The sequence below is a fragment of the Panthera pardus genome, unplaced genomic scaffold (assembly GCF_024362965.1).
Source record: "Panthera pardus isolate Hobbes unplaced genomic scaffold, ASM2436296v1 HiC_scaffold_13, whole genome shotgun sequence".
NCBI lineage: Eukaryota > Metazoa > Chordata > Mammalia > Carnivora > Felidae > Panthera > Panthera pardus.
This window is the reverse complement of record NW_026526688.1, coordinates 28,688,169-28,715,909: the sequence shown is the minus strand read 5'-3', so window position 1 is coordinate 28,715,909 and position 27,741 is coordinate 28,688,169. Positions and strand designations below refer to the sequence as shown.

The 27,741-nt window shown below is 37.9% G+C and overlaps 1 protein-coding gene across 2 annotated transcripts; it reads right to left on the bottom strand.

Annotated features, from left to right (window-relative positions):
* Positions 1 to 27,366, bottom strand: UBXN8 (UBX domain protein 8). Of its 2 annotated transcripts, XM_019466836.2 has the most exons (8): positions 27,113 to 27,363; positions 19,564 to 19,686; positions 16,439 to 16,509; positions 11,240 to 11,362; positions 8,495 to 8,635; positions 6,655 to 6,696; positions 2,980 to 3,054; positions 1 to 625 (listed from the first exon to the last, which is right to left on the bottom strand). In XM_019466836.2, the coding sequence occupies exons 1-8, from the start codon at positions 27,198 to 27,200 to the stop codon at positions 458 to 460; spliced, it is 831 nt and encodes a 276-aa protein (XP_019322381.2). In that variant the 5' UTR covers positions 27,201 to 27,363; the 3' UTR covers positions 1 to 457. The 2 variants fall into 2 exon arrangements, with proteins under 2 accessions (XP_019322381.2, XP_019322382.2); XM_019466837.2 differs by lacking the exon at positions 8,495 to 8,635 and having other exon boundaries at positions 27,113 to 27,366.
* Between the last annotated feature and the right edge of the window lie 375 nt (positions 27,367 to 27,741).

Below are 27,741 nucleotides of genomic sequence, written 5' to 3'. Positions count from 1 at the left end.
GACCTTTGAAATGTCTTTAAAGTTTCATTTCTAGAAATAAAGCAGAACAAACATTTCTACCTAATAGATTTTAAAGAGTTTGACTGAATTGTGAAATGTTCAGTATGGCAAGGTGGACTGAAGAGGCAGGAAACAAAGTCATATGATTTTGTTTTTCAACACAGTGATAAATGATGTCAGCTAGGAAAAATACAAATCATGGAGTGCCTTACTGTACACATTTTTATCTAGTTTTCAGATGGTACATTATGACGGCACATTCCAAAAACTATTATATGCAGAGATCAATCCTTTTCTAATCCTTCGTGTCCATACATTCCCGAGGATATCAACATTAAAATGTTTATTGCCTTGAGCTCAATCAAGGTATGGCATGATTTTAACGTGAAACCTTTACTGTCCTGTAAGATCATGGCATAACTGATTTTATGTAAAACAGGTCATTCTCATTTCTTAATTAGTTGCTCTGGTCTTTTTCTTCCACATTGAGTACAGTATCCATAGTTATTCCAATGTCCTGCAGGGACCAGCCTTCCTCTACTTCCAGAGGCCTTCTGGGAAAGGAAGTAGAAAGGCTGTATAGAGATATGTGGTACCCTATTTTCATCATCCAGTGAAATAAGACCTAAAAGATAAAAAGTTTAGTTATCAAATACTGTGCACAGTTGTATCCCTCTAGATTACCATGATATTTTACAATTCCTTCATTGTTAAATCATGCCCCGAGGAGTAATAAAACAAAACCTTCTAGAATTTAAAGGAAAATAGCATACCATGAATTGTGAGATGCAAATAACCCTTAGTACCTTTTGGAAGTTTCAGAGAAGGCCTAGGGACTATAGACATCTATAGACAGCAGAGGCATTTAACAACTAGGAAAGTCCCAACCACAAGGAATGGGGTGGTTATTCAACATAGAAAAGTTGAGAACAAAAGTTTAGCACTTGGGAAAAAAATTATTTAGATCAAAACCTAAGCCAATAGTCCACATCAAAATCACTCAGGAACTTTGTCACCATAGACCTATCCAAGCCCTAGGGACTCTGCCTTAGGATAGTCCAATTGTCAATGGGCCACCCCTATAAATTGAAAACATTTCCTGTTATGAGGATTTCCATAGTAACCATCAAAATGTCCACTTACTATTGCCTAAAAATGCCTGCCAAAGGATAGTTTGCTGCTTTAGGAAGAAACCTGGATACTACAATGTTCTCGAAGGAAGCTGGAGTAGCAACTACAGATAATCTCTGACTTCTCCTGCTAACCACCATCCAAGAACCTACTGATATTCCATGTAACAAATGTACATCTAAGTCATAAAGCTTCCTAATTTTCCAATATTTGGATAGACCTTAATTCAACCAATTCCCACATTATACCTTTGATCATTTATCTTATTTCTATAGAATAAATTCTCATAAATGAAATTAATGAAACAAAAGATCTATTTTAAAGGTTACACGGGTAAATTATCTCATAGGAACAGTGTCCCAATTTATAAATTTATAGTCATAGGAACAGTTAATGAGAATCACCATTGTCTCCACACACTAGCCACAACTGGCTTACTCTTTTTCTTTTTTTAACATTTATTTACTTTTTGGGAAAGTGCAAGTGGGAGAGAGGCAGAGAGAGGGAGACAGGATCCAAAGCAGGCTCCATGCTGTCAGCACAGAGACTGATGTGGGGCTCAAACTCAAGAGGCGTGAGATCAAGAGTTGCCCCCTTAACCAACTGAGACACCCAGGTGCCTACATAACTCTTCTTTTTAATCTCTGACAATCTGATAGGTAGAAAATTATGTCTCGTTTTAATTTACACTTCTTTGATTCTAAGTAAGGCCAAATATTTTTTCCCTATTTTTATTTGTCACTTTTATTTTTCTTTAGGAAATCCTAAGTGGTTTTTGTTTTTTTTTTTCAACTGCCATCCTACTGAGGTGTTTACCTTTTCCTTGATTTGTATTTTAGCTCTTTATAAAGAAATGACTCTAGGGGTACCTGGGTGGCTTAGTCAGTTGAGCGTCCAACTTTGGCTTGGGTCATGATCTCATGGTTCATGGATTCGAGCCCCACGTCAGGCCCTGTCCTGACAGCATGGAGCCTGGAACCTGCTTCAGATTCTGTGTCTCCATCTCTCTCTGCCCCTCCCCTACACACACTCTCTCTCTCTCTCTCAAAAATGAATAAATGTTAAAAAATTTTTAAAAACAAGAAAGAAATGACTCTATCATACATAGATGTAAAATATTTTCTCCAAATATTTCTTTAACTTTACAATTTTTTCTTTATAGAATGTTACATTTCTATGCAGTTGAATCCATCAGTATTTTCCATTATGGTTCATAGCATGCTCATCACAGAAGGTTAAATGCAATCAGGATAGAAAACTAGATATATTTCAATACAGTGCATAATTATATGTTTAAATGCACTTAAAAGTAGAAATACACCAAAATATTAGCAACTGACCTTGGCATTAGACTATAGATCAAGCCTTTTTTCCTCTCTACTTTTCTATGTTTTCCAAATTATTGCTAATGAACACAGCATTGTTTTTAAGAGAAAAAAAAAAATCCATTGGAACAAAAGGAAATAAGCCCTAAAGAATGATCTGAAAATTACATCTAAGCAATAGGGCTTAAGTTAATCATCTATCAGGGAAAATGGGAACAAAGTTAATACTGTCTGCTTCTGAAGGATATTAAAGCACATTATCTACCAAGCTGTGAAAATGTAATTAATTAAAAAACAACAAATAAAAAATAGGAAAAGAACTGGGGGAAAAAAAAAACAAACTGAAAAAAGATCCAGCATGCTTAATTATCCAAATTTCCACAACACAGAGTATGTATAAATGCCCTTTACCCTTACCTGAAGGGAGCGCCAGACAAGGGAGTGGTAATATCTCCCCCACTGCATGGGAGAAAACTATTGTCAAATTCAACAGAAACATTTCTCAAAATATGAATTTTCTCACCTGTGAACTGCAAGACTTAAAAAACCGTCTTCTCAGGACCCTCCCACTTGGACATCGGAGAGCAACAGCAACTACCTGAGGAATAAAAATGTTCAAATAAGAATTCCAATCCAGCGTGCTCTGCAATTCCAAAATACTACTCCTATGAAACATCCGTAATTCTAAAAAGCTGTATGGGGTTTTATAGGCATTTAGCTCTGAGAGCAGTAGATCAACGTGAAGGTCCAGATAAAATTCACCTGAAACATAAAAATGTCTTCTGAAATGGAAGAGAACATCTTCCTCTTGATTGAGATCAATGACACAGCCTTCTGGCAAGGACACCAGAGACTAGATGCTTCTGTCTGTCCAGATAATATCAAGGTTGCACAGGGGCTTCAAGATTCATCTACCAAACCAAGAAGATCCAGTCCACCTTAGAGTCTACAGACAAGAAAAACACCGGGTTGCAAGGAAACAAGTGTCCCAAGTTACTCTATCATCATAAGCTGTGCGCCATGCCTGTGTCCTCCAAGCAAGTGACAGGCGTGGAGTTGGTCCTGGATGCTGGAAACTCTAGGAGACCTCCTCTCCTGGAGGAGCTCCTGCTCCATCTGCTTTACGTATTGTTTCCCCATCAGTTTCCCTTTGATAAAACAGTAAAATAGCTAAAAAGATCTTGCAAACTACCAGTTAATATTATAAGACATTAAAAAAAAAAAAAGATGAAGAATTAATAATTTATTCTGATGGGCATTATTTACCAGTCAGGAAACCCTTTCTTTTTTAAAATTTATTATTATTATTATTATTATTATTATTACTATTTTAATGTTTATTTTGGGAGAGATGTGGGGGAAGGTGCAAAGAGAGGAGGACAGATGATCTGAAACTGGCTCCAAGCTGACAACAGAGAGCCTGATGCAGGGCCCAAACTCACGAACTGCGAGATCGTAACCCAAGCCAAAGTCGGATGCTTAACCGACTGAGCCACCCCAGGTGCTCCAGGAAACCCTTTCTTATGGCTAACATTATCATAACTGTCCTGGGAGTTATGTAGGCATCGTAAGATATAGAAATGGTGGTTTTACAGCAGCACCTACCCCCTTCAGGAAAGCCATGTTAGAAAATATTTCCATTCAAGTAGATAAGGTATTTGATTCATATCCAAATCAGTACAATGCTGAGCTCTGTTGTACTTCTACTAATGAATAGTTTTATAATAACACACCAAAAAAATCACAAAACAGCTGAATCACAGATTTGAAGTCAATTTTGCTTATTTTTAGAAATGACAAAATTTAACTTTTGCAGTGAGGTTTTGTTCAAAGCCTAATGATCTGAAAGCAGAATTAAAGCCAAATTCTTTATGAGAAACTAGGGTTTCAAATATACTGAATTAAAGGGGCACCTGGCTGGTTCAGTAGGTTAAGCATCTAACTTTTTTTTTTGTTTCTTTTTAAACATCTAACTTTTTTAGTTCAGGTCAGGGTCTCACAGCCACATATCAGGCTCCAGTTTGACAGTGCTTGCTTGGGATTCTCTTTTTCCTCTCTCTGTCCCTCTCTCTCAAAATAAAAATTATATATATATAATATATATGTTAATATTTTCCATTATGTTTAGATACTCGAGAGAAATTAACTATCATTGTTTGAAAATCTAGCAACTGTTTTGTTATTACAATTACTATGAAAATTGGTTGTGCTGTTTCTCCTAATATTACTGACAGCATAGAGGATTGACATATGAATGGGTAAAAGACATGGGACACAATCCAAATTGGAAAGTAAATCACAATGCCAAACACAGATTGTTAAATGAAAGCTAAATTAAAAGCGGCAGCAGGGGCACCTGGCTGGCTCAGTCAGTGGAGTGTGTGAATCTTGATCTCTGAGTGGTGAGTTCAAGCCCCAAGTTGGGTGTAGAGATTACTTTAAAAAAAAAAAAAATCTTAAAAAGAAAAAGTAGCAGCAATAAACAAAATTTAATTCCCAGGGACTCTTTAAAATGAAAGGTAGTTTACAATAATGAAAATAGTTGCAGACAGAAAGAAGATGGGAGTTTGTTTGGAAAGTTGACACTTTTTTTTTTTTTTAACATTTGTTTATTTTTGAGAGGCAGAGCATGAGTGGGGGAGGGGCAGAGAGCAAGAGACACAGATTCTGAAACAGGCTCCAGGCTCTGAGCTGTCAGCACAGAGCCCAACGTGGGGCTCGTTCAACTCACGAACTGTAAGATCGTGACCTGAGCCGAAGTCAGACATTCAACTGACTGAGCCACCCTGACAACCCTAATGTCATGTGTTTTAAAACCAGAGTAAAAAAGGTGCTCCCAGTCCAACCTAAGCTATATCTAATTACGTCTGTATTATAAATGGGTGTGAGAATGTAGAAGGGTGTATGTCAGGACAGACATATCACAGACATGAATTTTTTGGGTATAACAGAAAGAAATGAGAAGTTTTTTTCTCTCTCTCTCTCTCTTTTTTTTTTTTAATTGTGTTTCTCCTCAAGGATCAGTATCTGGATTGCATGTTTCATTTTCTCTATTTTTGCATGACTTCTGGATTTTCCTCAGACAGCCAAAGTATTCCATTGAAATGATGCAAGTGTGTTGATAAAATTAAGACCCTCCCAGTGGCAGACTCACGACTGGTTTTCAAGGAGTATAATAGTTGCCAAGCTCTAAGAAATAGAAAACCATCAGGGCTTCCCTTTGCCTAAAGGACTTAATGGCTTTAAAGACACATGCTCCCAGTACATTAGAGACCTGTCTGAAATTCTGCTGGGCAACCACAGGAAGGCAGCACAGAATGCAGCACAGCAGCTGGGCAGATGGAAACTCAGTGCAGTGTGGAGGTTAATTGAACCCTGACCCCCAAAACAGCAAACCATCCTTCAATTCAAACATCTACACAGCAGCTGCATGCTTCATTTTCTCTTTGTTAAGGGGAAAGCTACAATTTGAAGTCATCTGCCTATCTTTGAGAGAGAGTGTGCTCGCGCAGAAGCAGGGGAGGGGTAGAGGGAGAAAGAGAATCTCAAGCAGGCTCCAGGCTCATCAGGGAACCTGCAAGGGGCTCAGTCCCACAATCCAACCCTGGGATTGTGACTTGAGTCAAAATCAGGAGTTGGTCCCTAAACTGACTGAGCCACCCAGGCGTCCCTGATTTTTTAGTAAAAAGTAACCCCTGGGCTCCTGGGTGGCTCAGTCAGTTAAGCATCTGCATTCAGCTCAGGTCATGATCTCACAGTTCGTGGGTTTGAGCCCCACGTCAGGCTCGGTGTGGTCAGTACAGAGCCCTCTTCAGAACCTCTGACTCCATCTCTCTCTGTCCCTCTCCTGCTTGCTCTCCGTCTCTCTCAAAATAAATAAATAAACAAACAAAAAATCTAGAAAAAAACAAGTAACTCCTTTGCTGACCTAAAGTTTTGGAAAAGCCCATGTATCATATCTCTGCCTGATGAGGTGGGGGGGCTCTAAAGACCCACTCGGTGGATGGCAGGCTCCAAAACTGGACACAGGCTGAGAGGTTTGCTATCACACCACGTTCAAAACAGACCTAATTACAGGGCTATCACATAAACATGCGTACTCTCTTCTTTTTCTAAACCCAAACTGAGATAAGACATACTCACTTGATGTTAAAGAAAACAAAATATATTTAATTTCCAAAGAAAAAAATGAGCTTACTTCATCAGCTGTTTCAGGAGGTTCTTCAGGTAGATCAAGAACCTAAAGAAAATCAAGTATTACTAAGAAGAATGTAAACATTTTGAAGAAAAAAAAATAATCTCAGTGAGAAGAGTTCCTTTTAATATAGAGTTTAGACACATCTAAGCCTAATGGAATCTTTTATTTATTTTTAAAAATTTCTTTAATTATTTATTTATTTTGAGAGAGATGGAGAGAGAGCGAGCACACACACAGGCGGGGCAAGGGCAGAGAAAAAGAGACAGAATCCCAAGCAGGCTCAACACCATCAGCACAGAGCCCTATGTGGGGATTGAACTCAAACTGTGAGATCATGACCTGAGCTGAGACAAGAGTCTGACGCTTAACAGACTCTGCCACCCAGGCACCCCAATGAAATCTTTTAATATACATTTATAAAAATGTACAATATGAAAGGGCTCAATTAAACATTTTTGGTAAGCCATTCTGTGCTAAATACATGATAATAACAGGATGTGGGATGATAGCTACCAATCTATGCATATTTAAGAATCTCGTTTTTATGATATTCCAAGACACTACATAAAAATATACTATTTAAAGACACAGAGGATAAATATTAAGTTCAACAGACCCCAAAGTTATTTAGGTTCATACGTATACACATTTTAAATGTGTATTTTTCTTCACTGGCACTTCTAGGGGCTGGATAACAAACATTCACTTCAGTTGTCTTCATGATTTACTCATGTTTCCTTATTTCTGTTTATCTATTACAAAACCAGGTGTTCAGACCATTTTCTCTCGTTTAACAGGGTTACCAACAATTTCACCTTCAGGGACGCTTTTTGTTTTTTAATACCACAGACTCATGTTTTCTAGCATTGTATCTAGCCAACATTAACTGCATCTTATCAAATAAACCATTTACTTTCCTTTGGTATCAAAAGCCTGACAGTCAACCAAAATTTACCAACAACATGAGACGATTCATGTTATTAACAAAAGGCTAAGACTCCTAAAGTTTTAATTAGTCCATAAGATCTTTTTGAAATGCTAGAAATAGTTCAATGACTTGACTGCCACCCTCAGGCCCCATTATGGGGCTAAGAAACCTCAGACCAAGAGGCAACACATTAGAAACTATGTTCAGGGAACATATGGCCTCCCAGCATCCCTTAAGAGTCAGGGCAAAGAGATTTATTTCCAACCTTTGCCAGATCCAAGTGAGGGCCAACTTAAGGATTAAAAATTTGAAAGAACAGAAGTAATAATGAACCTTAGCACTGTTCCAAAATGAATGGTTGCTAACCCATTCCCTGGAAGGGCTACTGAGAAAAATATTACCCACGTTAGTAATATTAGCCACTCGGGGGCTTGGGTGGCTCAATTGGTAGAGCGTGCAACTCTTGATCTAGGGGTTATGGGTTCAAGCCCCATGTTGGGTGCAGAGATTGCTTAAAAATAAAATCTTAAAAATTTTTTTAAATAAAAAATAGATAATATTAGCCTCTCACTAAATATGGGTTAATCATGTCTTAGTTACCTGTAGGAATATTTCCCTTAGTAAACGTTTTTCATTTCTACATAATAAAATTACTTCCTCAAAAGAACGGAGTATTTTGTAAATGTGTCATTTATCTTCATAGCTGCCTTCTAAGTGTGGTTCAGAACATTAATATTAGTATCAAATAGCAAAGTGGTTTTTAATGAAGCTGATCCCTTTATAAGGTAGTGGGAAGACACCATCTGGATTAAAAGCCAGTCCTAATCTTCACTCAGTATACCACCTCGCCCAGAGAACCATATTCCTACTGCACACTGATACAATTACATGAGTAGGCATTCAGTAATGAACCTCCTTCTGCGTGGGCTGTTCAGCAGATGGTGAAACTTTGGTTAGAGGCTTAGGCAAGTTCCGTCTCTTTGCTGCTTCTCTGCTGTTTGATGTTTCAAAAGATGTCTGACTCCCATTTTCAAGCACCAATTCTTCATCACCCTGGTCAAAAACAACAGACAATTTCTAAATAGTCTCTAGTATAAACTTTGTTCAATTCACAGTGGCTCTTTCTTTTACCCTGACGGCATTTCAGTAAAAAATGACATTTCAGTTAAAAAACAAAACAAAACAAAACTCGGGGGTGCCTGGGTGGCTCAGTCGGTTGGGTGTCCCCTCGGCTCAGGTCACAGTCTCGCAGTCTGTGAGTTTGAGCCCCATGTCAGGCTCTGCGCTGACAGCTCAGAGCCTGAAGCCTGTTTTGGATTCTGTGTCTCCCTCTCTCTGCCCCTCCCCAACTCACACTCTGTCTCTCTCTCTCAAAAATAAAATAAAAACATAAAAATAATTTTTTTTAATTAAAAAAAATTTAGTAAAAAATACTGGCTGGCTCTGTTGGCAGAGCATGCAACTCTTAATCTCAGAGTCATGAGTTCAAGCCTCTCATTGGGTGTGGAGTCTACTAAAAAAAAAAAAAAAAAAAAAAAAGCACTTAGTCAATATTAGGTCCAGAAATTTAAAGCATTATTTCCTTGGACAAGAAAACATAGAGCTTAACACCCTGTAGAAACTACTCTTATCCAGCCCTGGGGCTCCCCCTGATAGACACAAGGCTGAGAGGCATCTTTCCATTTTAATTGATCCCCACAGTTTTTAGTAGGGTGGAAGAAATAAGAAAACCTGAATGATATCCTTTTCTCCCTTCATTAAAGGATACAAGACAGTGCAAGGGATTACGCTTTAAAAAGCTGTGAAAAGAGAACAGGTATGTAAAAACATGTCTGTGTATGTAACCATGAAATACTTCCATAGTTGAACATGGCCAAAGTATCCTGTTACATATATTTTAGTTCTCAGATTCAAACTCTGATCTTCCTTTTGAATTAATCACTTTAGAAAGCAAAGGAATTTATTCCAGAAACCATATTACTTTTTATTAATACTATCCATTAAAACATTTTCCTGAGCAAGATAATTAACTTAAATGTCAAATTCTCAGATACATACTTACTAGTTCAAAAATACCCTTTTCTACATCCACTGACTTGTAAAAGTTCTCTTCATCAGACTAAAATGGCCACCATTTTGGTGGGCTGTTTTATTCCTTTATCCTAAGAAAACCTGGTGGAAGGGGAGGGGCAATGGGAGTCAAGAGATCTAGATGCTCAATAGTTAACTGGCCAAACAGGCTGACTGCAAAGTACCAGGCTCCATCAGCTGCCGCCTACACTTTCTCTCAGCAATTAACATTCTGATTCTCACATTTTTTTTTTTTAAGTTTATTTATTATTGAGAGAGATAGAGAGAAAACCAGTGGGGAAGGGGCAGAGAGAGGGGAACAAAGGCCCAGAGAGCCAGATGCGGGGCTCAAACTCACAAACTGTGAGATCATGACTTGAGCCGAAGTCGGCTTAACTGACTGAACCACCCAGGTGCCCCCTGATTCTCACATTCTTGATAGTCCTAAGAGCCTTAAGTCATAACAATGCCAGTGGTCTGCTTGGTCCCTGACTTCTTGTTGTCCCCATTAATTAGGTTAAAATATATGCTACTAGTGTCATGAAGACACAGCCTGAAAGCAAGGGGCAGAATGACTAATTCACTTTGTGACCATTTGAGAAAAAGGTGTGGCCAGCTAAAGTCAGGCTTCTGAACAGAAGACAAACCGAACAGAAGACAAACTCATCTCCGAAGTGACATCACTCCACAGAGCAGGCACATTTCATGCTGCACATCTTTTGCATTAATTTCAATACCCACCCTTGATGCATATTTACCATTATGAAATGGATAACAACGATGTCTAGCTTCACAGTAAGAATCCTGTTAACCTTTACTGGATCATTTTATTGATAGGATAGTAAAAGATGCAATATAAATAGAAAGCAAAAAAACCCAAAAAGTCTTTGGGACAGCAATGATCTTACACATAAAATCTCTGACTAGTTACTCTCAAACTTAATTTTTTTTTTTTTTTTTTTTTTAGGTAGGCTCCAGGTCCAACATGGGGGAGCTTGAACTCATGGCCCTGAGATTAGGAGTTGCATGGTCTACCAACTGAGCCAGGCAGCCACCCCTAAAACTTAATTCCTTTATGAATATCGTTTTTCCTCTGTAAAAAAACTTTGAGCTGAAAACTACCATTAGCAAATGACAAAAGTTCATACTCAATGCCAAAGGAAAAAAGAGTCAAAGGTTAATCTGGCTTTATAGAAACAGAGCGAAACATAATGAGTATAATGTGAGCTTGTCATACCTTGGAGATCTTAAGGAAAGATCTGAATTTCTTCATATAAAATATGGTGATTGGTCAACAGTTTTCTCAAAGACAACTTTATGTTAGAGCTTCTCAAACATCTAGGTTATATGCTCTTTGGGCACCAAAAGCACTTAAGCCTTCAACACACAAATATGCTCTATGTATCATCATTAGCAATAAAGATTCCTAAAAACCAGACCAGTTTAACATCATTCGAAATTTTAAAAACCCAAATATGTAATATGCTTGTACATTATATGTACTTTTACATTATATGTCATATACATATATTGCATGTATGTATGTAGTAGCAGAATTCAAAATATAAAGTGAGACTATTTTCTAACCCCAAGTTTATGACCATTGCTTAATTTCCAAGTTTCACCCGTCATCTGATAAAAGCGCTCTTCCAGTTTTCTCAATTTCATCTCCTGGTGAGGTTTTAGAACATTCTCTATGTATCTGCTGACCTATTAAAAAAAATAATAAATGAGGTGTTATTACCATAACATTCCAAAGATCTTCCATGGTCTATAAAGTTGTAAATAAGAAACAGGTTAACAAATTTGTGTTTTCTTTCACACTAAATTTTGTCAAAAAAGCAGCATCCTCCTTTTACATCACTCTCTAAAAATCTGCATATATACCTAAAGCAGATAAAAACAAATGTTCTATGCTTATGCTTATTTGGCAGTTGGCCTCTAGATATTTTAATGTGTTTTCAGTGCAACAAAAACTTACTACGAGCTAGGGATACAAAGATGCATAGGATGTGATGCTTGGCTTCTAGGAGCTTAAAGTCAAAGCCATTTGTTCAAGGCACAATGCCCAAGGCAAGAAGTCACTTGGAAAAGTGTTAATGAACAGCTTAATCATAGTAAAGTAGAAAATATTTTTGGGCTTAAAAGAAATGGGAGATTCTGGTGGGGTTTTTTTGTTTTTATTTTTATAAGTTTATTTATTTACTTTTTGGGAGGGAGGGGCAGATAGAGAGGGAGACAGAATCCCAAGCAGGCTTGCACTGTCAGCGCAGAGACCAACGTGGGGCTTGAACTCACAAACTTCAAAATCATGACCTGAGCTGAAGTCAAGAGTTGGACGCTCAACCAAGTGAGCCACCCAGGCACCCCAGAAAAAGAATATTGTGAACAACTGTAAACCAACAATTCAGAAAACCAAGATGAAGTGGACAAACTCCTAGAAACATACAAATTGCCTAAACTGACTCAAGAAGAATTAAGAAATCTCAACATACCTAACAAGATATTGAATCAGTAATTAAAAGCCTCCCAGTAAAGAAAAGTAGATTCACAGGTGAATTCTATCAAATCTTTAAACATTTTTTAATGTTTATCTATTTTTGAGAGAGAGAGAGAGCGTGTGCATGTGTGTGTACACAAGTGGAGGAGGGGCAGAGAGAGGGAGAGACACAGAATCTGAAGCAGGTGCCAGGCTCTGAGCTGTCAGCTCACTCAAGGCCCGAACCCACGAACTTCAAGATCATGGCCTGAGCAGAAGTGGGATGCTCAACCAACCGGGCTACCCAGGTGCTCTTCTATCAAACCTTTAAAGAAGAGTTAACACTGTCTTGTTGACACTCCAAAAAATAAAAGTAAGAACAGTTCCTAATTAATTACATGAGGTCAACATCATCCTGATACCAAAGCCAGGCAAAGACACTACAAGACTAGTACAAACCAGTATCTCTTATGTAGATGCAAAAATCCTCAACAAAATTCTAGCAAACTGAATCCAAAAACATACTGAAAGGATTATATACCAGCTATGTGTGATTCATCCCAAGAATGCAAGACGTTTCAACATAAGAAAATCAATCAGTGTAATACATATCAATAAAACAAAGGGGAAAAAATACATGATCATCTCAATTGATAAGGAAAAAACATTTGACAAAACTCAACACTCTTTATGATAAAAACACTCAGAAACTAGGAATAGGAAGGAACTTGCTCAACATAACGAGTAGCTAGAAAAAACCCATAGCTAACATCACATTCAGTGGTGAAAGACTAAAAGCTTTCTAAGACCAGGAACAACACAAGGATGCTGGCTTTCACCACTACTATTCAACACCATTTAGAAATTTTAGCTAGAGCAATAGGCAAGAAAAATAAACAAACACCGTTTTGGAAAGGAGGAAGTAAAACTATCACTATTCTCAGATGACATGATCTTATATAGGCATATATTAGAGATATTGAAGGTCAGTTTGCAATAAAGTAAATATCACAATAAAGCAAGTCAAATTAATTTTCTGGTTTCCCAGTGCATATAAAAGTTATGTTTAGGGATGCCTGGGTGGCTCAGTCAGTTAAGTGTCCGACTCTTGGTTTCGGCTCAGGTCACGATCTCATGGTTTGTGGGTTTGAGCCCCAAATCAGGCTCTGTGCTAACAGTGTAGAGCCTGCTTGGGATTCTCTCTCTTCCCCTCTCTCTCTGCCCCTCCCCTGCTGGTTCTCTCTCTTTCCTTGTCTCTGCTCCTCCCCCACTTGTGCTTTCTCTCTCAAAATAAATAAACTTAAAAAAAGTTATGTTTATACTATACTGTAGTCTACTAAGTGTGCAATAGCATTAGGTCTACAAAAAAGTACATGCCTTAATTAAAAAATACTTTCTTGTTAAAAAATGCTAACCATTATCTGAGCTTTCATTGAGTTGCAATCACTGATCACAGATTACCATAAAAAACATAATAATAAAACATTTGAAATATTACGACAATTACCAAAATATAACACAGAGACACGAAGTGAGCAAATGCTGTTAGAAAAAAATGGCACCAATAGACTTGCTCAATGTAGGGTTGCCATAAACATTCAATATGTAAAAACAAAAACAAAAACAAAAACAAAAACCTGTATCTGCAAAGCACAATAAAATGAAGTACAATAAAATAAGGTTTGCCTTAATAGAAAATCCAAAGAATCCATGCACAGCAATCATTAGAGCTAATAAATAATAAACAAAGTGCAGGGTACAAGATCAACACAGAAAAACCATTTGTATTTCTATACACTAGCAATGAAAAGTAAAAAAAGGAAATTAAAACCACAATTACATTTAAAACAGCATCCAAAATAAAATACGTAGAAATAAATTTAGCCAAAAGGGTAACTATGTACACTGAAACCTATAAAATATTGTTGGAAGAAATTAAAGATATAAATAAGTGGAAAGACATTACAGGCTTATGGTTGAAAGTTTTAATATCATTAAGATGTCAATACGAGGCAAAGCAAGGAAGACTTAATATAAAATGTCAAAACTACCCAAAGCAATCTATGGATTTTGATGTAATCCTTCTCAAAAATCACAAAGGCCTTTTTTACAGAAATGGAAAAGCCAACTCAAATTTATTTGAAAGTGTAAAGAGCCCCAAATAGCCAAAACAATATTAAAAAAGAAACTGAATCCCCACCTCACACTATATACAAAAATATATACACACTATATACTCAAAGTGGATTAGTAACCTAAATATAAAAGCTACAACTATACAACTCTTTTTTTTTTCTTTTTACAACTATACAACTCTTTAAAGAAAATATATAGGGGTAAATCATCATGGCTTTCAATTTGGCAATGGATTCTTAGAGGGACAATGGATTTGGCAATGGACACCAAAAGCATGAGCAACAAAAATAACTGGATTTCATCAAAACTTTTGTGCATCAATGGATAATATCAAAATAATGAAGAGAACCCACACAATTGGAGAAAATACTTGGAAATTATGTATCTGATAAGAGTCTAGTATCCAGAATACATAAAGAACTCTCATTTAAAAAAAAAAAGACAACACAACCCAAAAATGGGCAAAGAACTTGAACAGACATTTCTGCAGAGAAGACATAAGAACAGACATTCTCCAGCAAGCATATGAAAAGACGTTCAACATTATTAGTCATTAGGGAAATGCAAATCAAAACCACAATGTGATACCACTTCATGCTCATCACAATGAGAATTTATTGTTTATTTTGAGAGAGAGAGTACATGGAAGGGGCAGAGAAAGAGGCAGAGAGAGAAAAATCCCAGGCAGGGACACAGGGCTTGAACTCACAAACCTCAAGATCTGAGCCAAAATCAAGAGTCAGACACCTAACCAACTGAGCCACCCAGGCACCACTACAATGAATATTTAAAAGGAGGTGGGGGTGGGAAAATATATGTCCGTGAGGAAATGGAGAAATTGGGACCCTCAGAAATTGGTGAGAATATAAAATGGAATAGCTGGTGTAGAGAACAGTTTGGTGGTTCCTCAAAAAGGTAAACACAGAATTACCAGATAACCCAGCAATTCCACTCCTATATATATATACCCAAAAGAACTGAAAACAGGTACTCAAAGAATTGTGTCCAAATATTCATAGCAGCACTATTCACAACAGCCCAAAGGTGGAAACAACCTAAATGTGCATCAGCAAATGAACTGATAAACAAGTTTTTTTTTTAACGTTTATTTATTTTTGAGACAGAGAGAGACAGAGCATGAACGGGGGAGGGTCAGAGAGAGGGAGATACAGAATCCGAAACAGGCTCCAGGCTCTGAGCTGTCAGCACAGAGCCCAACGTGGGGCTTGAGCTCACGGACCACGAGATCATGACCTGAGCCGAAGTCGGCCGCTTAACCGACTGAGCCACCCAGGCGCCCCTGATAAACAAGTTTTGATACATCCATACAATGCAATATTATTTACCCGCAAAAAAGGAATGAGGTACTGATACATGTATATGGATGAACCCCAGAAAACATTATTCTAAGTGAAAGAAGGCAAACACAAAAGGTCACATATTATGTGATTCCACTCAAATGAAATATCCAGAATACATAAATCCATATAAACAGAAAGCAGACATAGTTGCCAAAGGACAGGAGTGGGAATGGAGAAGTGACTATTTAATAGGTACGGGGTCTTGTTTTGGGGTAAAGAAAATGTTTTGGTCATTTCAGGGTCATGAGTTCAAGCCCCGCATTGGGCACTCACTAAAGAGAGGTTTTGGGGTAAAGAAAATGTTTTGGTCATCCCAGGGTCATGGGTTCAAGCCCCACATTGGGCACTCACTAGAGAGAGGTAGTGATTGCATAACACTGCGAATGTTCTAAATGCCACTGAATTGTACATTTTAAATTGGTTAATTTTTTTTAATTGGTTAATTTTAAGTCATGTGAATTTGACCTCAATAATTAAAAAATCTGAGCTCATGGGGCACCTGGGTGGCTTAGTCAGTTAAGTGTCTGATTCTTGGTTTCAGCTGAAGTCATGATCTTACAGTTCGTGAGTTTGACCCCCAGTCAGGCTCTGCACTGAGAACACAGAACCTGTTTGGGATTACCTCTCTCCTCTCTCTCTGCACCCTGCCCCCCACTCTCACATGTGAGCATGTTCTCTCTCTCTTTCAAAATAAATAAACTTAAAAAAAAAAGTCCAAGCACAAATGCAGAAAGCAACAGACCTCGATTTTAAATGCCCCAAGATGTTCTGTATTCTCTTTATATATACTCTCTAAAAATTATGCTTTACCTTTTCACCCTGTGCCTCTTGTTGTTTTTTCCTGACAAGTTTTTGCCTTTTTTCATTCTTCTCTTCTTCTTCTAAGACATCAAAACATAAAAATGCTTTTTAATTCCCAAATATCGTAAGTTGAATGCTCTTTTTTCTGAAAGTCCGTAGATAATATTTTGGGAGAGACGAGCCTTCAAAAAACAGACTGTGTTTTTCAAACGATGAAAATGAGGTACATGCAGACAGTTCAAACAAAGAAATCCACAAGTAAAATCTGTAAGAAACGGTCTGTTCTGAAACAAAAATTCTCTAACATTCATTAATATCATATGTCATAGTTTTGGTGAGGAGTCTTCAAGAATGATTATATTGGATTTTTCATGCTAGGGCTTCAGCAGCTCCAAGACATGGCATGAAAGCCCATTTCTGCACATGAAGTGGAGAATGCTGCCCTGTAGGCATGTGTGCCATTTGGTCACCCTTGACATGACAGTAAAAGCATCATACCTGGGCGCCTGGTTAACTCAGTTAGTGGAGTGTGCAACTCTTTTTTGTTTTTTGTTTTTTTTAAATGTTTAGTTATTTTTGAATGAAAGAGAGACAAGAGTGTGAGCAGGGGAAGGGCAGAGAGGGAGGGAGACACAGAATCTGAAGCAGGCTCCAGGCTCTGAGCTCTCAGCAGAGCCCGATGTGGGGCTCGAACTCACAAACTGCGAGATCATGACCTGAGCTGAAATTGGATGCTAAACCAACTGGGCCACCCAGGCGCCCCATGTGTGACTCTTGATCTCGGGGTTGTGAGTTTGAACCCCACATTAGGTATACAGATTACTTAAAAATAAAGTCTTTTAAAAATAAATAAAGGGGCACCTGGCTGGCTCAGTGGGTAGAGCATCTGACTTCATCCCAGGGTCATTAGTTCAAGCCCCACACTGGGGCACGGAGCCTACTTTAAAAAAAAAAAAAAAACATACGGGGCACTTGGGTGGCTCAGTGGGTTGAGCCTCTGATTCTTGGTTTCGGCTCAGGTGATCCCACAGTTCGTGGATTTGAGCCCCAAGTCAGGCTTTGCACTGATGGTGTGGAGCCTACTTGGGATTCCTTCTCTCCCTCTCTCTCTACGTCTCCCCCACTCTCTCTCTCTCAAAAAAAAAAAAAAAAAAAAAAAAAAAAAGCTTTAAAAAAAATTCATACACACATATAAGCAACATGCCTAGATCCCAAAAGTGGAGTTTGCTTGGAAACTCCCATGACTGAACCAATATTAGGTTATTAGCCACTGAATGGCAAGAGAAAGAATTTTTGCTGTTATATAACCTTTTTTATTCTAGGTACACTAAGTTTCATTTGAATTAATTTCATTTAACTGTATTCCCTTGAGGAATTAGACATCTTTTTGGAAAATACATCCTTTAACCTGCCTGGCTCCTTAAATAGGAGTGTTCCTTTCTGTCAACAACTTTCTCTCCTGGCAATAAATATATCCTCAAGTTTATTAAGGAAAGATTAGGGCAGCAAAGCACATAGGAAAGCAGGTCTAGTCTGGCCACTAACTTGCTATGTGATGAGTTAGACTTAGTGATCTTAAGACTCCCCCTTCTGACTCTGAATCAAAGAATATAGTTTCTAAATAAATCAACAGCAGGTGATTAAGGGGCTTTAATCCCTTTTTTCTTTTTAAGTAGGCTCCACACCCAGCATGGGACTTGAACTCATGACCCTGAGATCAAGAGTCACATGCTCTACTGACTGAGCCAAATAGGTTCCCCAAAAGTCTTTAATCCTTAAAGCCACTGAGAACTGACTGCTTCTGAACCTGTGATACACTTCATCATGCAAATCTTTACAAAACACGGAGGATTAAAGTTTTGGATGAATCTGAAGTCTTGTATCTCAATATCTGATGACACTAGGGAAGATACAAAGTGTATAAATATGTGGATTTTTTACTCATTTAAAGGAAATCTGACAATAATTAAGCACTTTATATAGTCTTAATTACTTCTTAAATAGTTTTAGCCTTCAGTGATGACTATGTCTCAAAATCATTAATCCGTAAATGCACCAGAATGATGTACACTCCAACAATAAAAAGGTACAATTTAAACTACAAAAACTATGTCAAATACACGTTTCCCTTATTTATAAAATATAGAATATTTGACCATTTAATGCCTGCAGCAAATATCCTCCTGATGTCAAATGCACTTAACACAAAATTTCCAAGAGAAGTTACAATGCTCTTATTTAATTTTCCAATGGATAATTTGAAGTATAAGACATCAAATAATTTACCAAAAGAAGAAAAGAATTTCAAAAATCTATGATTGAGAGACCCTAAAACATCTAGATTGTCTTTTATGTTTGGGTTGAACAGTATAACCTTTTAGGATTATGGTTATATTCATGGTTAATTTGGAAAGGCTATAAATTAAGCACTGCTTATTTTCCTGTCATTTATTTACATTTAAATAAGTAGCAAAATGAAACACAATGTACCAAAATCACTATTGGCAAGCTTCTTTGTAAAAGGATGTAAAAATTCAGGCTTTAGTTTTAGGATTCATCTTTTCTGAAGTGAACTACAATATTGTTTTAAAAGGCTTCTAACACTTTTAACATTGTCAAAGGCTTTGACAAATTTTTACTTACCAAAATTACAGTAAAATTTTTTGCTTATCAAACATAAAATAAGAACAAGCATGGTTTCCTAAAATTAAGAGTAAGCACTTAACTCTACAGGTAAGTGTGTAAACAAAAACTGCCAAAGTGAAAGGAAAAATAAATTAGGTTGAAAAGCCTCTACAGATTAACGGTAGAAAACATGACCATTTGTTGAATAGTTTATAAACTGAAAACATAAACCTCAAAGAACAATGAAACTGCACAATTTAAAATCAGAGAATTTGCAATGTATCAATATAGAAATGCTATCGTTTCAAATGTGTATACAAGGATAATGTACAATTTCCCATAAAAATGTTGGGATTTATAGTCCGTTAAAAATCAAGACTAAAGTAATGATCAGCTGAAATTATATGTCACAAATTAACAGTAAATGGTTCTAATTATGCAAAATCCTAGAATAAATAATAAATAAAGAGTAGAAAATTATAAAAGGGTAGCATAAACAATAAACTTACCTTTCAGATATACTTGGGAAGATTTAAATGAATTAAGCCATGAGGTAGTCACAGAAATAATTAAAGTAAGAAGAGCAAGTAGTAAGAAAATCCGGCCACACAGCAAAATTAGATCTTTAACTCCTTAAAAAAGTAAGAAAAAAAATAATAATAATTAAAATTCAAAATATTTTCCTTTTTAAAAATTTTAATTTATATTAATTTATATTAAAATTAAAATTTTAAATTAAATTTATATTATTTTTTAAAATTTATATCCAAGTTAGTTAGCATACAGTGCAATTGTGATTTCAGGAGTAGAATCCCAGTGATTCATCCCCTACATATAACACCCAGTGCTCATCTCAACAAGTGTCCTCCTTAATGACCCTTGCCCATTTAGCCCATCCCCCCCACCCAAAACCCCTCCAGCAACCCTCAGTTTGTTCTCTGTATTTAAGAGTCTCTTATGTTTTGGGGCACCTAGGTAGCTCAGTCAATTAAGCGTCAAACTATTGGTTTCAGCTCAGGTCATGATCTCACGGTTCATGAGTTTAAGACCTGCATTGGGCTCTGTGCCCTCCTTTGGATTCTCTCGCTCTCGCTCTCTCTCTCCCCCTCCCGTTTGCATTCTCTCTCTCTCAAAATAAATAAACTTAAAAAAAAAAGTCTGTTTTGTCCCTCTCCGTTTTCATATTATTTTTGCTTCCCTTATATTCATCTATTTTGTATCTTAAATGCCACGAGGGAAGTCATATGTATGATATTTGTCTTTCTCTAATTTCACTTAGCATAATACACTCTAGTTCCATCCACATTGTTGCAAATAGCAAGACTTCATTATTTTTGACTGCCGAGTAATATTTCATTGTATACCACATCCTCTTTATCCATTCATCAGTCAATGAACTTTGGCTACTCTCAATAGCACTGCTATAAACATTGGGGTGCATGTGCCCCTTTGAAACAGGACATCTGTAGTGCAATTGCTGGGTCATAGGGTAGTTCTAGTTTTGATTTTTTGAGGAACCTCCATACAGTTTTCCAGAGTGGCTGCACCAGTTTGTATTCCCACCAGCAACGCAAAAGGGTTCCTCTTTCTCCTCATCCTTGTCAACATCTGTCATTGCCTGAGTTGTTAATGTTAGCCATTCTTAAAGGTGTGAGGTGGTATCTCATTGTGGTTTTCATTTGTATTTCCCTGATGATGAGTGATGCTGAGCATTTTTTCATGTGTCTGTTAGCCATCTGGATATCTTCTTTGCAAAAGTGTCTATTCATGCAAAAGTGTCTTTTGCCCATTTCTTCACTGGATCATGTTTTTTGGGTGTTGAGTTTGATAAGTTCTTCATAGATTTTTAGATACTAACCCTTTATCTGATATGTCATTTGCAAATACGTTCTCCCATTCTGTCAGTTGCCTTTTAGTTTTGCTGATTGTTTCCTTCACTGTGCAGAAAGTTTTTATTTTGATGAGGTCCCAATAGTTCATTTTTGCTTTTGTTTCCTTTGCCTCTGGATACATGTTAAGTAAGAAATTGCTGTGGCCAAGATAAAAGAGGTTTTTGCCTGCTTTCTCCTCTAAGATTTTGATGGCTTCCTGTCTTACATTTAGGTCTTTCATCCATTTTGAGTTTATTTTAGTGTATGGTATAAGAATGTGATCCAGGTTCATTCATTTACATGTTGCTGTCCAGTTTTTCCAACACCATTTGCTAAAAAGACTGTCTTTATTCCATTGGATATTCTTTCCTGCTTTGTCAAACATCAGTTGGCCGTATGTTTGTGGGTCCATTTCTGGATTCTCTATTCTGTTCCATTGATCCATGTGTCTGTTTTGTGCCAGTACCATACTGTCTTGATAATTACAACTTTGTAATACATCTTGAAGTCTGGAATTGTGATGCCTCCAGCCTTGGTTTTCTTTTTTAGGATTGCTTTGGCTATTTGGGGTCTTTTCTACTTCCATACAAATTTTAGGATTGTTTGTACTACCTCTGTGAAGAATGTTGGTGTTATTTTGATAGGGATTGCATTGAATATGTAGATTGCTTTGGGTAGTATCGACATTTTAACAATATTCTTCCAATCCATGAGCATGGAATGTTTTTCCATTTTTTTGTGTCTTCTTCAATTTCTTTCATAAGCTTTCTAATAGTTTTCAGTGTACAGATTTTTCACTTCTTTGGTTAGGTTTATTCCTAGGTATCTCATGATTTTTGATGTAACTGAAAATGGGATCGGTACCTTGATTTCTCTTTCTGCTGCTTCATTATTGTTGTAGAGAAATGCAACTGATTTCTGTGTATTGATCTTATATCCTGAGACTTTGCTGAATTCATAGATAAGTTTTAGCAGTTTTTTAGTGGAATCTTTTGGGTTTTCCACATAGAATATCGTCATCTGTGAAGAGTGAAAGTTTGACTTCCTTCTTGTCTATTTGGATGCCTTTTATTTCTTTGTGTTGTCTGACTGCTGATGCTAGGACTTTCAACACTATTTTGAATAACAGTGGTGAGAATGGACATTCTTGTGTTCCTGACTTTAGGGGGAAAGATGTGTTTTTCCCCATTGAGGATGATATTAGCGGTGGGTCTTTCATATATGGCTTTATGATCTTGAGGTATGATCCTTCTATCCCTACTTTCTTGAGGGTTTTTATCAAGAAAGGATGCTGTATTTTGTCAAATACTTTCTCTGCATCTATTGAGAGGATCATGTGGTTCTTACTCTTTCTTTTATTAATGTGATGTATCAGGATGCCTGGGTGGCTCAGTCAGTAAGCATCCGACTTCAGCTCAGGTCATGATCTCACGGTTCGTGAGTTCGAACCCTGCATTGGGCTCTGTGCTGACAGCTCAGAGCCTGGAGCCTGCTTCAGATTCTGTGTCTCCCTCTCTCTCCGCTCCTCCCCCACTCACACTCTGTCTCTCTCCCAAAAATAAATAAAGATTTAAAAAAAATTATTAATGTGATGTATCACATTGATTTGTGAATATTGAATCAGCCTTGCATCCCAGGTATAAATCCCACTTGATCGTGGTGAATAATTCTTTTAATGTATTGTTGGATCTGGTTGGCTAGTATCTTGTTGAGAATTTTTGCATCCGTGTTCATCAAGGGAATTGGTCTATAGTTCTCCTTTTTAGTGAGGTCTTTGGTTTTGGAATCAAGCTAGTGTTGGCCTCACTGAATGAGTTTGGAAGCTTTCCTTCCATTTCTGCTTTTTGGAACAGCTTCAAAAGAATAGGTGTTAACTCTTCTTTAAATGTTTGGTAGAATCCCCCTTACTTTCCTTGATACTAATAACAAATAGTAAGGCATTAAGAAGATTATTTGTAGTAATAAAGAATAGTAAAAGTTAAGCAACTGTCTTATGATTTTTTTCGCATACTCTCCTTTGTGAGCTAAAATTCATCATGGTTGATTATTACCAGAACAAGTTTTCAAAAAACAATTTTAGAACATCTTCGGTCTTATGAATATAGGTATAATTCATGTGACTGACTATACTTATAAACATTATGACTATCAATAATGCATAAATTCTGGTTTCCCTCTGTCCAGAGGGGTAGGTAAAATTGTCCCATTGGGAATTAAATTGTGACATTAGCATCTTGTCAAATTCTAGTTTGTTCATTCATTCACTTAAAGATTTATTTTTATTTTTTAAAGTAGTTTCTATACCCAACATGGGACTTGAACTCACAATCCTGAGATCAAGAGTCACACGATCTACCAACTGAGCCAGCCAGGCACCTCTCAAATTGTAGTTCTACTTAAAAACAGTCATTCAAAAACACCAAATTCATATTTCTCACAGTTCAATTATGCAACTCTGTACCTCTCTATTCCTCAATATTTATTCGGTTATTTGAAAACAAAATCATTATATAAACACCTAGAAAAAAGTAAAACTTCAGTATTTGGTCTTCTTTTAAAAACAAAGATGAAAATTAAATGAGAAAAAATGTAGTAAGTACTTACTTATGGTAAGTACTTATGGTGTAACACACCATTGCTAAATGGTGAAGGAGCAGGTATAAAGTTGGGTTAGAAATGGTTTCTACCCTCCAGGAGTTTTTAGTTTTTTGGTTCTCAAAAGTCACCAGACAGAGGTACAGAAGAACCATCTTACCTATGTGATCAGGGCTGGTAGTCAATTAAAGATTAAAAAATGATTTATATATACACACTTAAATATTTATTTTTATTCAAGTATAGTTTTCTACACTTGTGATAAATATTTTAACTGAAAACCAATATATAGAGGTGACTGGGTGGCTCAGTCAGTTAAGCATCTAACTCTTGGTTTCAGCTCAGGTCATGATCTCATGGTTCGTGAGCCTGCACCAGGCTCTAAACAACAGTGGGGAGCCTTCTTCAGATCCTCTCTCCTTCTGTCTCTGCCCCTACCCGCTGGTGTGCCCTCTCTCTCAAAATAAAAAAATAACCTTAAAAAAAAAAAGCCTCAAGATATATTTTATCCTTTAAAAATAAAGCAACTTAAAGCTGTTTAAATACTTCTTTTGTTTTGCCTCACAGTCCTCCAACTTTTTGCCAGCATTAGCTGTTGATTCAAGAGTTGTTCAAGACAACATCTAATTAAATCTAGGGCATTTTGGCTATTACAAAAGTAATTTAATACCTAGAGTATTGGTATTTAGAGAAACCACTGAGTTATGGGATTTATGTTCCACGATACTGCTTTTTGTTCTAACAAGCAAGCAATTTGCAAACATCATATGGGAATATAAAAGAACTAGACTTATGTTTGTTTACATCTTTCAAGTAAAACTTTTTTTATCAAATTGGCTTTTTGGGGGTTTTTTTGGTCCATATTCTCAAGAGCCCATGTGCAAGACACTTCAAAGAGTAACAAATGTGAGGAAGCAGCATTAAAATACTTAGCTTGATGTGCCTGGCTGGCTCAGTTGGTTAAGCAGCCGGCTTCGGCTCCAGTCAGGATCTCGTGGTCTGGGAGTTAGAGCCCCGAGACGGGCTCTGCGCTGATAGCTCAGAGCCTGGAGCTTGCTTTGGATTCTGTATCTCCCTCTCTCTCTGCCCCTCCCCTGCTCGTACTCTGTCTGTCTCTCTTTCTCTCTCTATTTCTCAAAAATAAAAAAACATTAAAAAAAATTTTTTTAAATAAAATATTTAGCTTTAACTACAAGTAAAAATGTACTGACAATGAAGGCTTTTACACAGTAGAAAAAAGATAGGAACCATTTTTCAATGTTTGTCCAAAAATACAGCCCAGTTGAATGAATGGGTCTAGGAATTCTAGTTTTCCAATTAGCAGCCCCAGCTAAAAGTATCTATAAGTATATACTGTTACTGGATATCTGGAAAACAAATATCAAGAAAGCAAAGCAGGGGTACCTGGCTGGTTCAGCTGATAGAGCATGAGACTCTTAATCTCAGGGTTCTAAGTTTGAGCCCCACATTGGGTGTAGAGATTTCTTAAAAAATAATAGTAATAGTGGTGCCTAGGTGGTTGAGTCAGTGGTCCAGCTCAATCTGGGCACAGGTCATGATCTCTTGGTTCGTGGGATCAGGCCCTTTGTCAGGCCCTGCGCTGACAGCACAGAGCCTGTTTGGGATTCCCTCTCTCCCGTTCTCTCTGCCCCTCATCCACTCATACTCTCTCCGTCCCTCCCAAAATAAATAAAATGAACTTAAAAAAAGATAATAATAAAATCTTAAAAAAAAAAAAGAAAGAAACCAAAGTAAACAACCATCAGTTCACAACTGAGAGGTTTCTAGGAGAAAGGAATTAAGTAAAAAAAAATCAGGAACTAGATGGAGATGCTACCAGGAGTCCAGTTGCATTTTCTAGAATTTTTGGCCTGCTTTATTAAATTAGACATTGTCGGGGCACCTGGCTGGCTCAATCGGTAGAGCATGAGACTCTTGATCTTGGAATCATGACTTTAAGCCCCCAATTGGGCATGGAGCCTATTTTAAAAAAGAAAAAAAATTAAAAAATAAATAAAATAGGCATTGTGATATTTGATGGGAACACAAAAACAGATTAGATGTGGTCTCTGCCTTCAAAAAGCATATTTTCCTGTTGTCAAAGCTGATTATGTGAGATTTCCTTCTGCAACCTTCCATAACTACCTTCTCATTGATCAGTGACTTAAACGTTAGTGCAAAGTAGAAGAGATTCTAAATTAACAGAACAGAGGTGGATGCTGAAAAGACAAGAGGGGGAGCATGTAAATTCTGGACTAGATAAGCGTGAATTTAACATTTCTGTATATCATTTGGATAAAGGTCTTGTTAGATTCCTATATAGACTGAGTGAGTAGGAGGCTTCTAAAAGGACTTTGAAGATTTTTTAAAAAAGCATTTTAAGTTATTTCAAGCAACATTTCCAAGTACCTGAGTGGGGAGAGAGGAAATATACAAAGCTAAGTTTCATCAGGATCTCAAACTTTAGAAATGAGTATAAGGGATACATGCATGTAAACCCATGACTAATATTTCCAAAAAAGGACTGATTCTCCACAGGCCCACCATTTTCCTCTCAGTTTCCCTTTTATCCCAGGCACTACCAAGTACTTAGGATTGTTCAACTTCACTTGAAGGAGTTATCCTTGAATCCCTCCTTTCCCTCACCCAAACATTAATCCATCCACAAATCCTGTGGATTCTACTTTGTAAATATCCCAAATCTGTGCACACTCCATCGCTGTTATCATCCTAGTCCAGGCCATCATCACTACTTGTCTACTTCTAGAGCCTCACTTGCTCCACTGCTTCCACTACAGCCTCCCTCCAAAACATCCTCCACAGAATCCAGCGACTATCTATCTATATCTGCCTCCATCATCCATCCATCTATCCAGTAATCCCTAGGGCCAAAGTGGGGCTTGAACTCACCATCCCAAGATCATGAGTCACATGCTCTACTGACTGAGCCAGCCAGGCGCCCCTCCAATAACCCTCCCTAAATCTCAGTTTCCTCAAGTGTAAAATGGGGATTATACCCCACCCACACCATGGTTATAATACAGACTGGAAGAAATAATGAATAAACAGCACTTAGAGTTAGGTTTATAAGAGGTGGTCAGTGAATGTTACTAACTCGATCCACTCTCCCCTTTAGTCTTCCTGATCCATCCACAGTGGTCTTCATCCTTTTTCTCCAATTTGTCAATTCCTTTGGTCTAGAATGTTTTTGACCCAGGCTTCATATAATTTAAATCTCTGCTTAAATTCCTCAGAAGGCCTACATCACGTCACCTGTTTCCTTGTAAGCGTTCAAAACAATATGAAAGTAGTGTCTACATATGTTCCTGTGCTTTCTGCCAGCTTCTGTCTCCTTGCACACAAAACTGGAAAGACACTTTCTCTGCGAAGAGAAGTCAGCCTCCTCAAAGCCCTGAGGGTCTTGCTCCCTGAAGTGGGGCCCCGGCGCCGGAAGAGAGGAAGGCGCTATGCAGCCTGGGAGTCGTAGTCTAAGCCGCACGGAGGCGACGTGGCCATGAGACTGGAACCTTACGCAACATTCATGGGATAGTTACGCGGATGCGAGCGTCAGAAGGAAAAAGTCAACAGTTACCTAGATCCGGGATCCCACGCCGGAGCTCTAGACACAAGAGGGGGAGAGCAGAAAAGAGGAAAATGCCAACGACCCCACGAGGAGCCATGATAGCGGGAGCCCCGCGTCCGGGCGGGAGGCCCTCCCCTTCCGGTTGCGCCTTCTGTTGGAAGGTGATGTGGAGCTCTTGCTATGGGAGGGGTTTTCGGTGAGAGCTAGACCCTGAAGCCCGGCGGTTGGTTTGACTGAGATAAGCCCCTGTTTTGAATTCATAGTCTGTAGCCTTATGTTATTAGAAATGCAAGTCATTCCCCCCACGTCACATGGTGTCCCGGAGAGATAAGCATTCTGGCAGCCCGCCTAGCCCAATCTTGTGAAAGCGAAGCTTGGGCGCTAGCGCGGCAGCTCCCCAGAGTCAAGGCCCGTAGCACTCGCCCTTTTGGACTCTGTGGAAGCTGTGAAAAAGAACTCAAGAGTAAAATGTACCGGAAGAGAAAAGTGTACGTGCTGTTCACGCTGTGAGAAGGCAGCCCCGCGCCTCGGCCTTGTGTCCTAAGAGGCGACTGCGGGCTTTGGGTCGGAGCTACTAAGCACTCCTCTGCTGAAGCACCTTCCTTATCATCCTAACGGTTCCCGGCCTCATCTGCGGC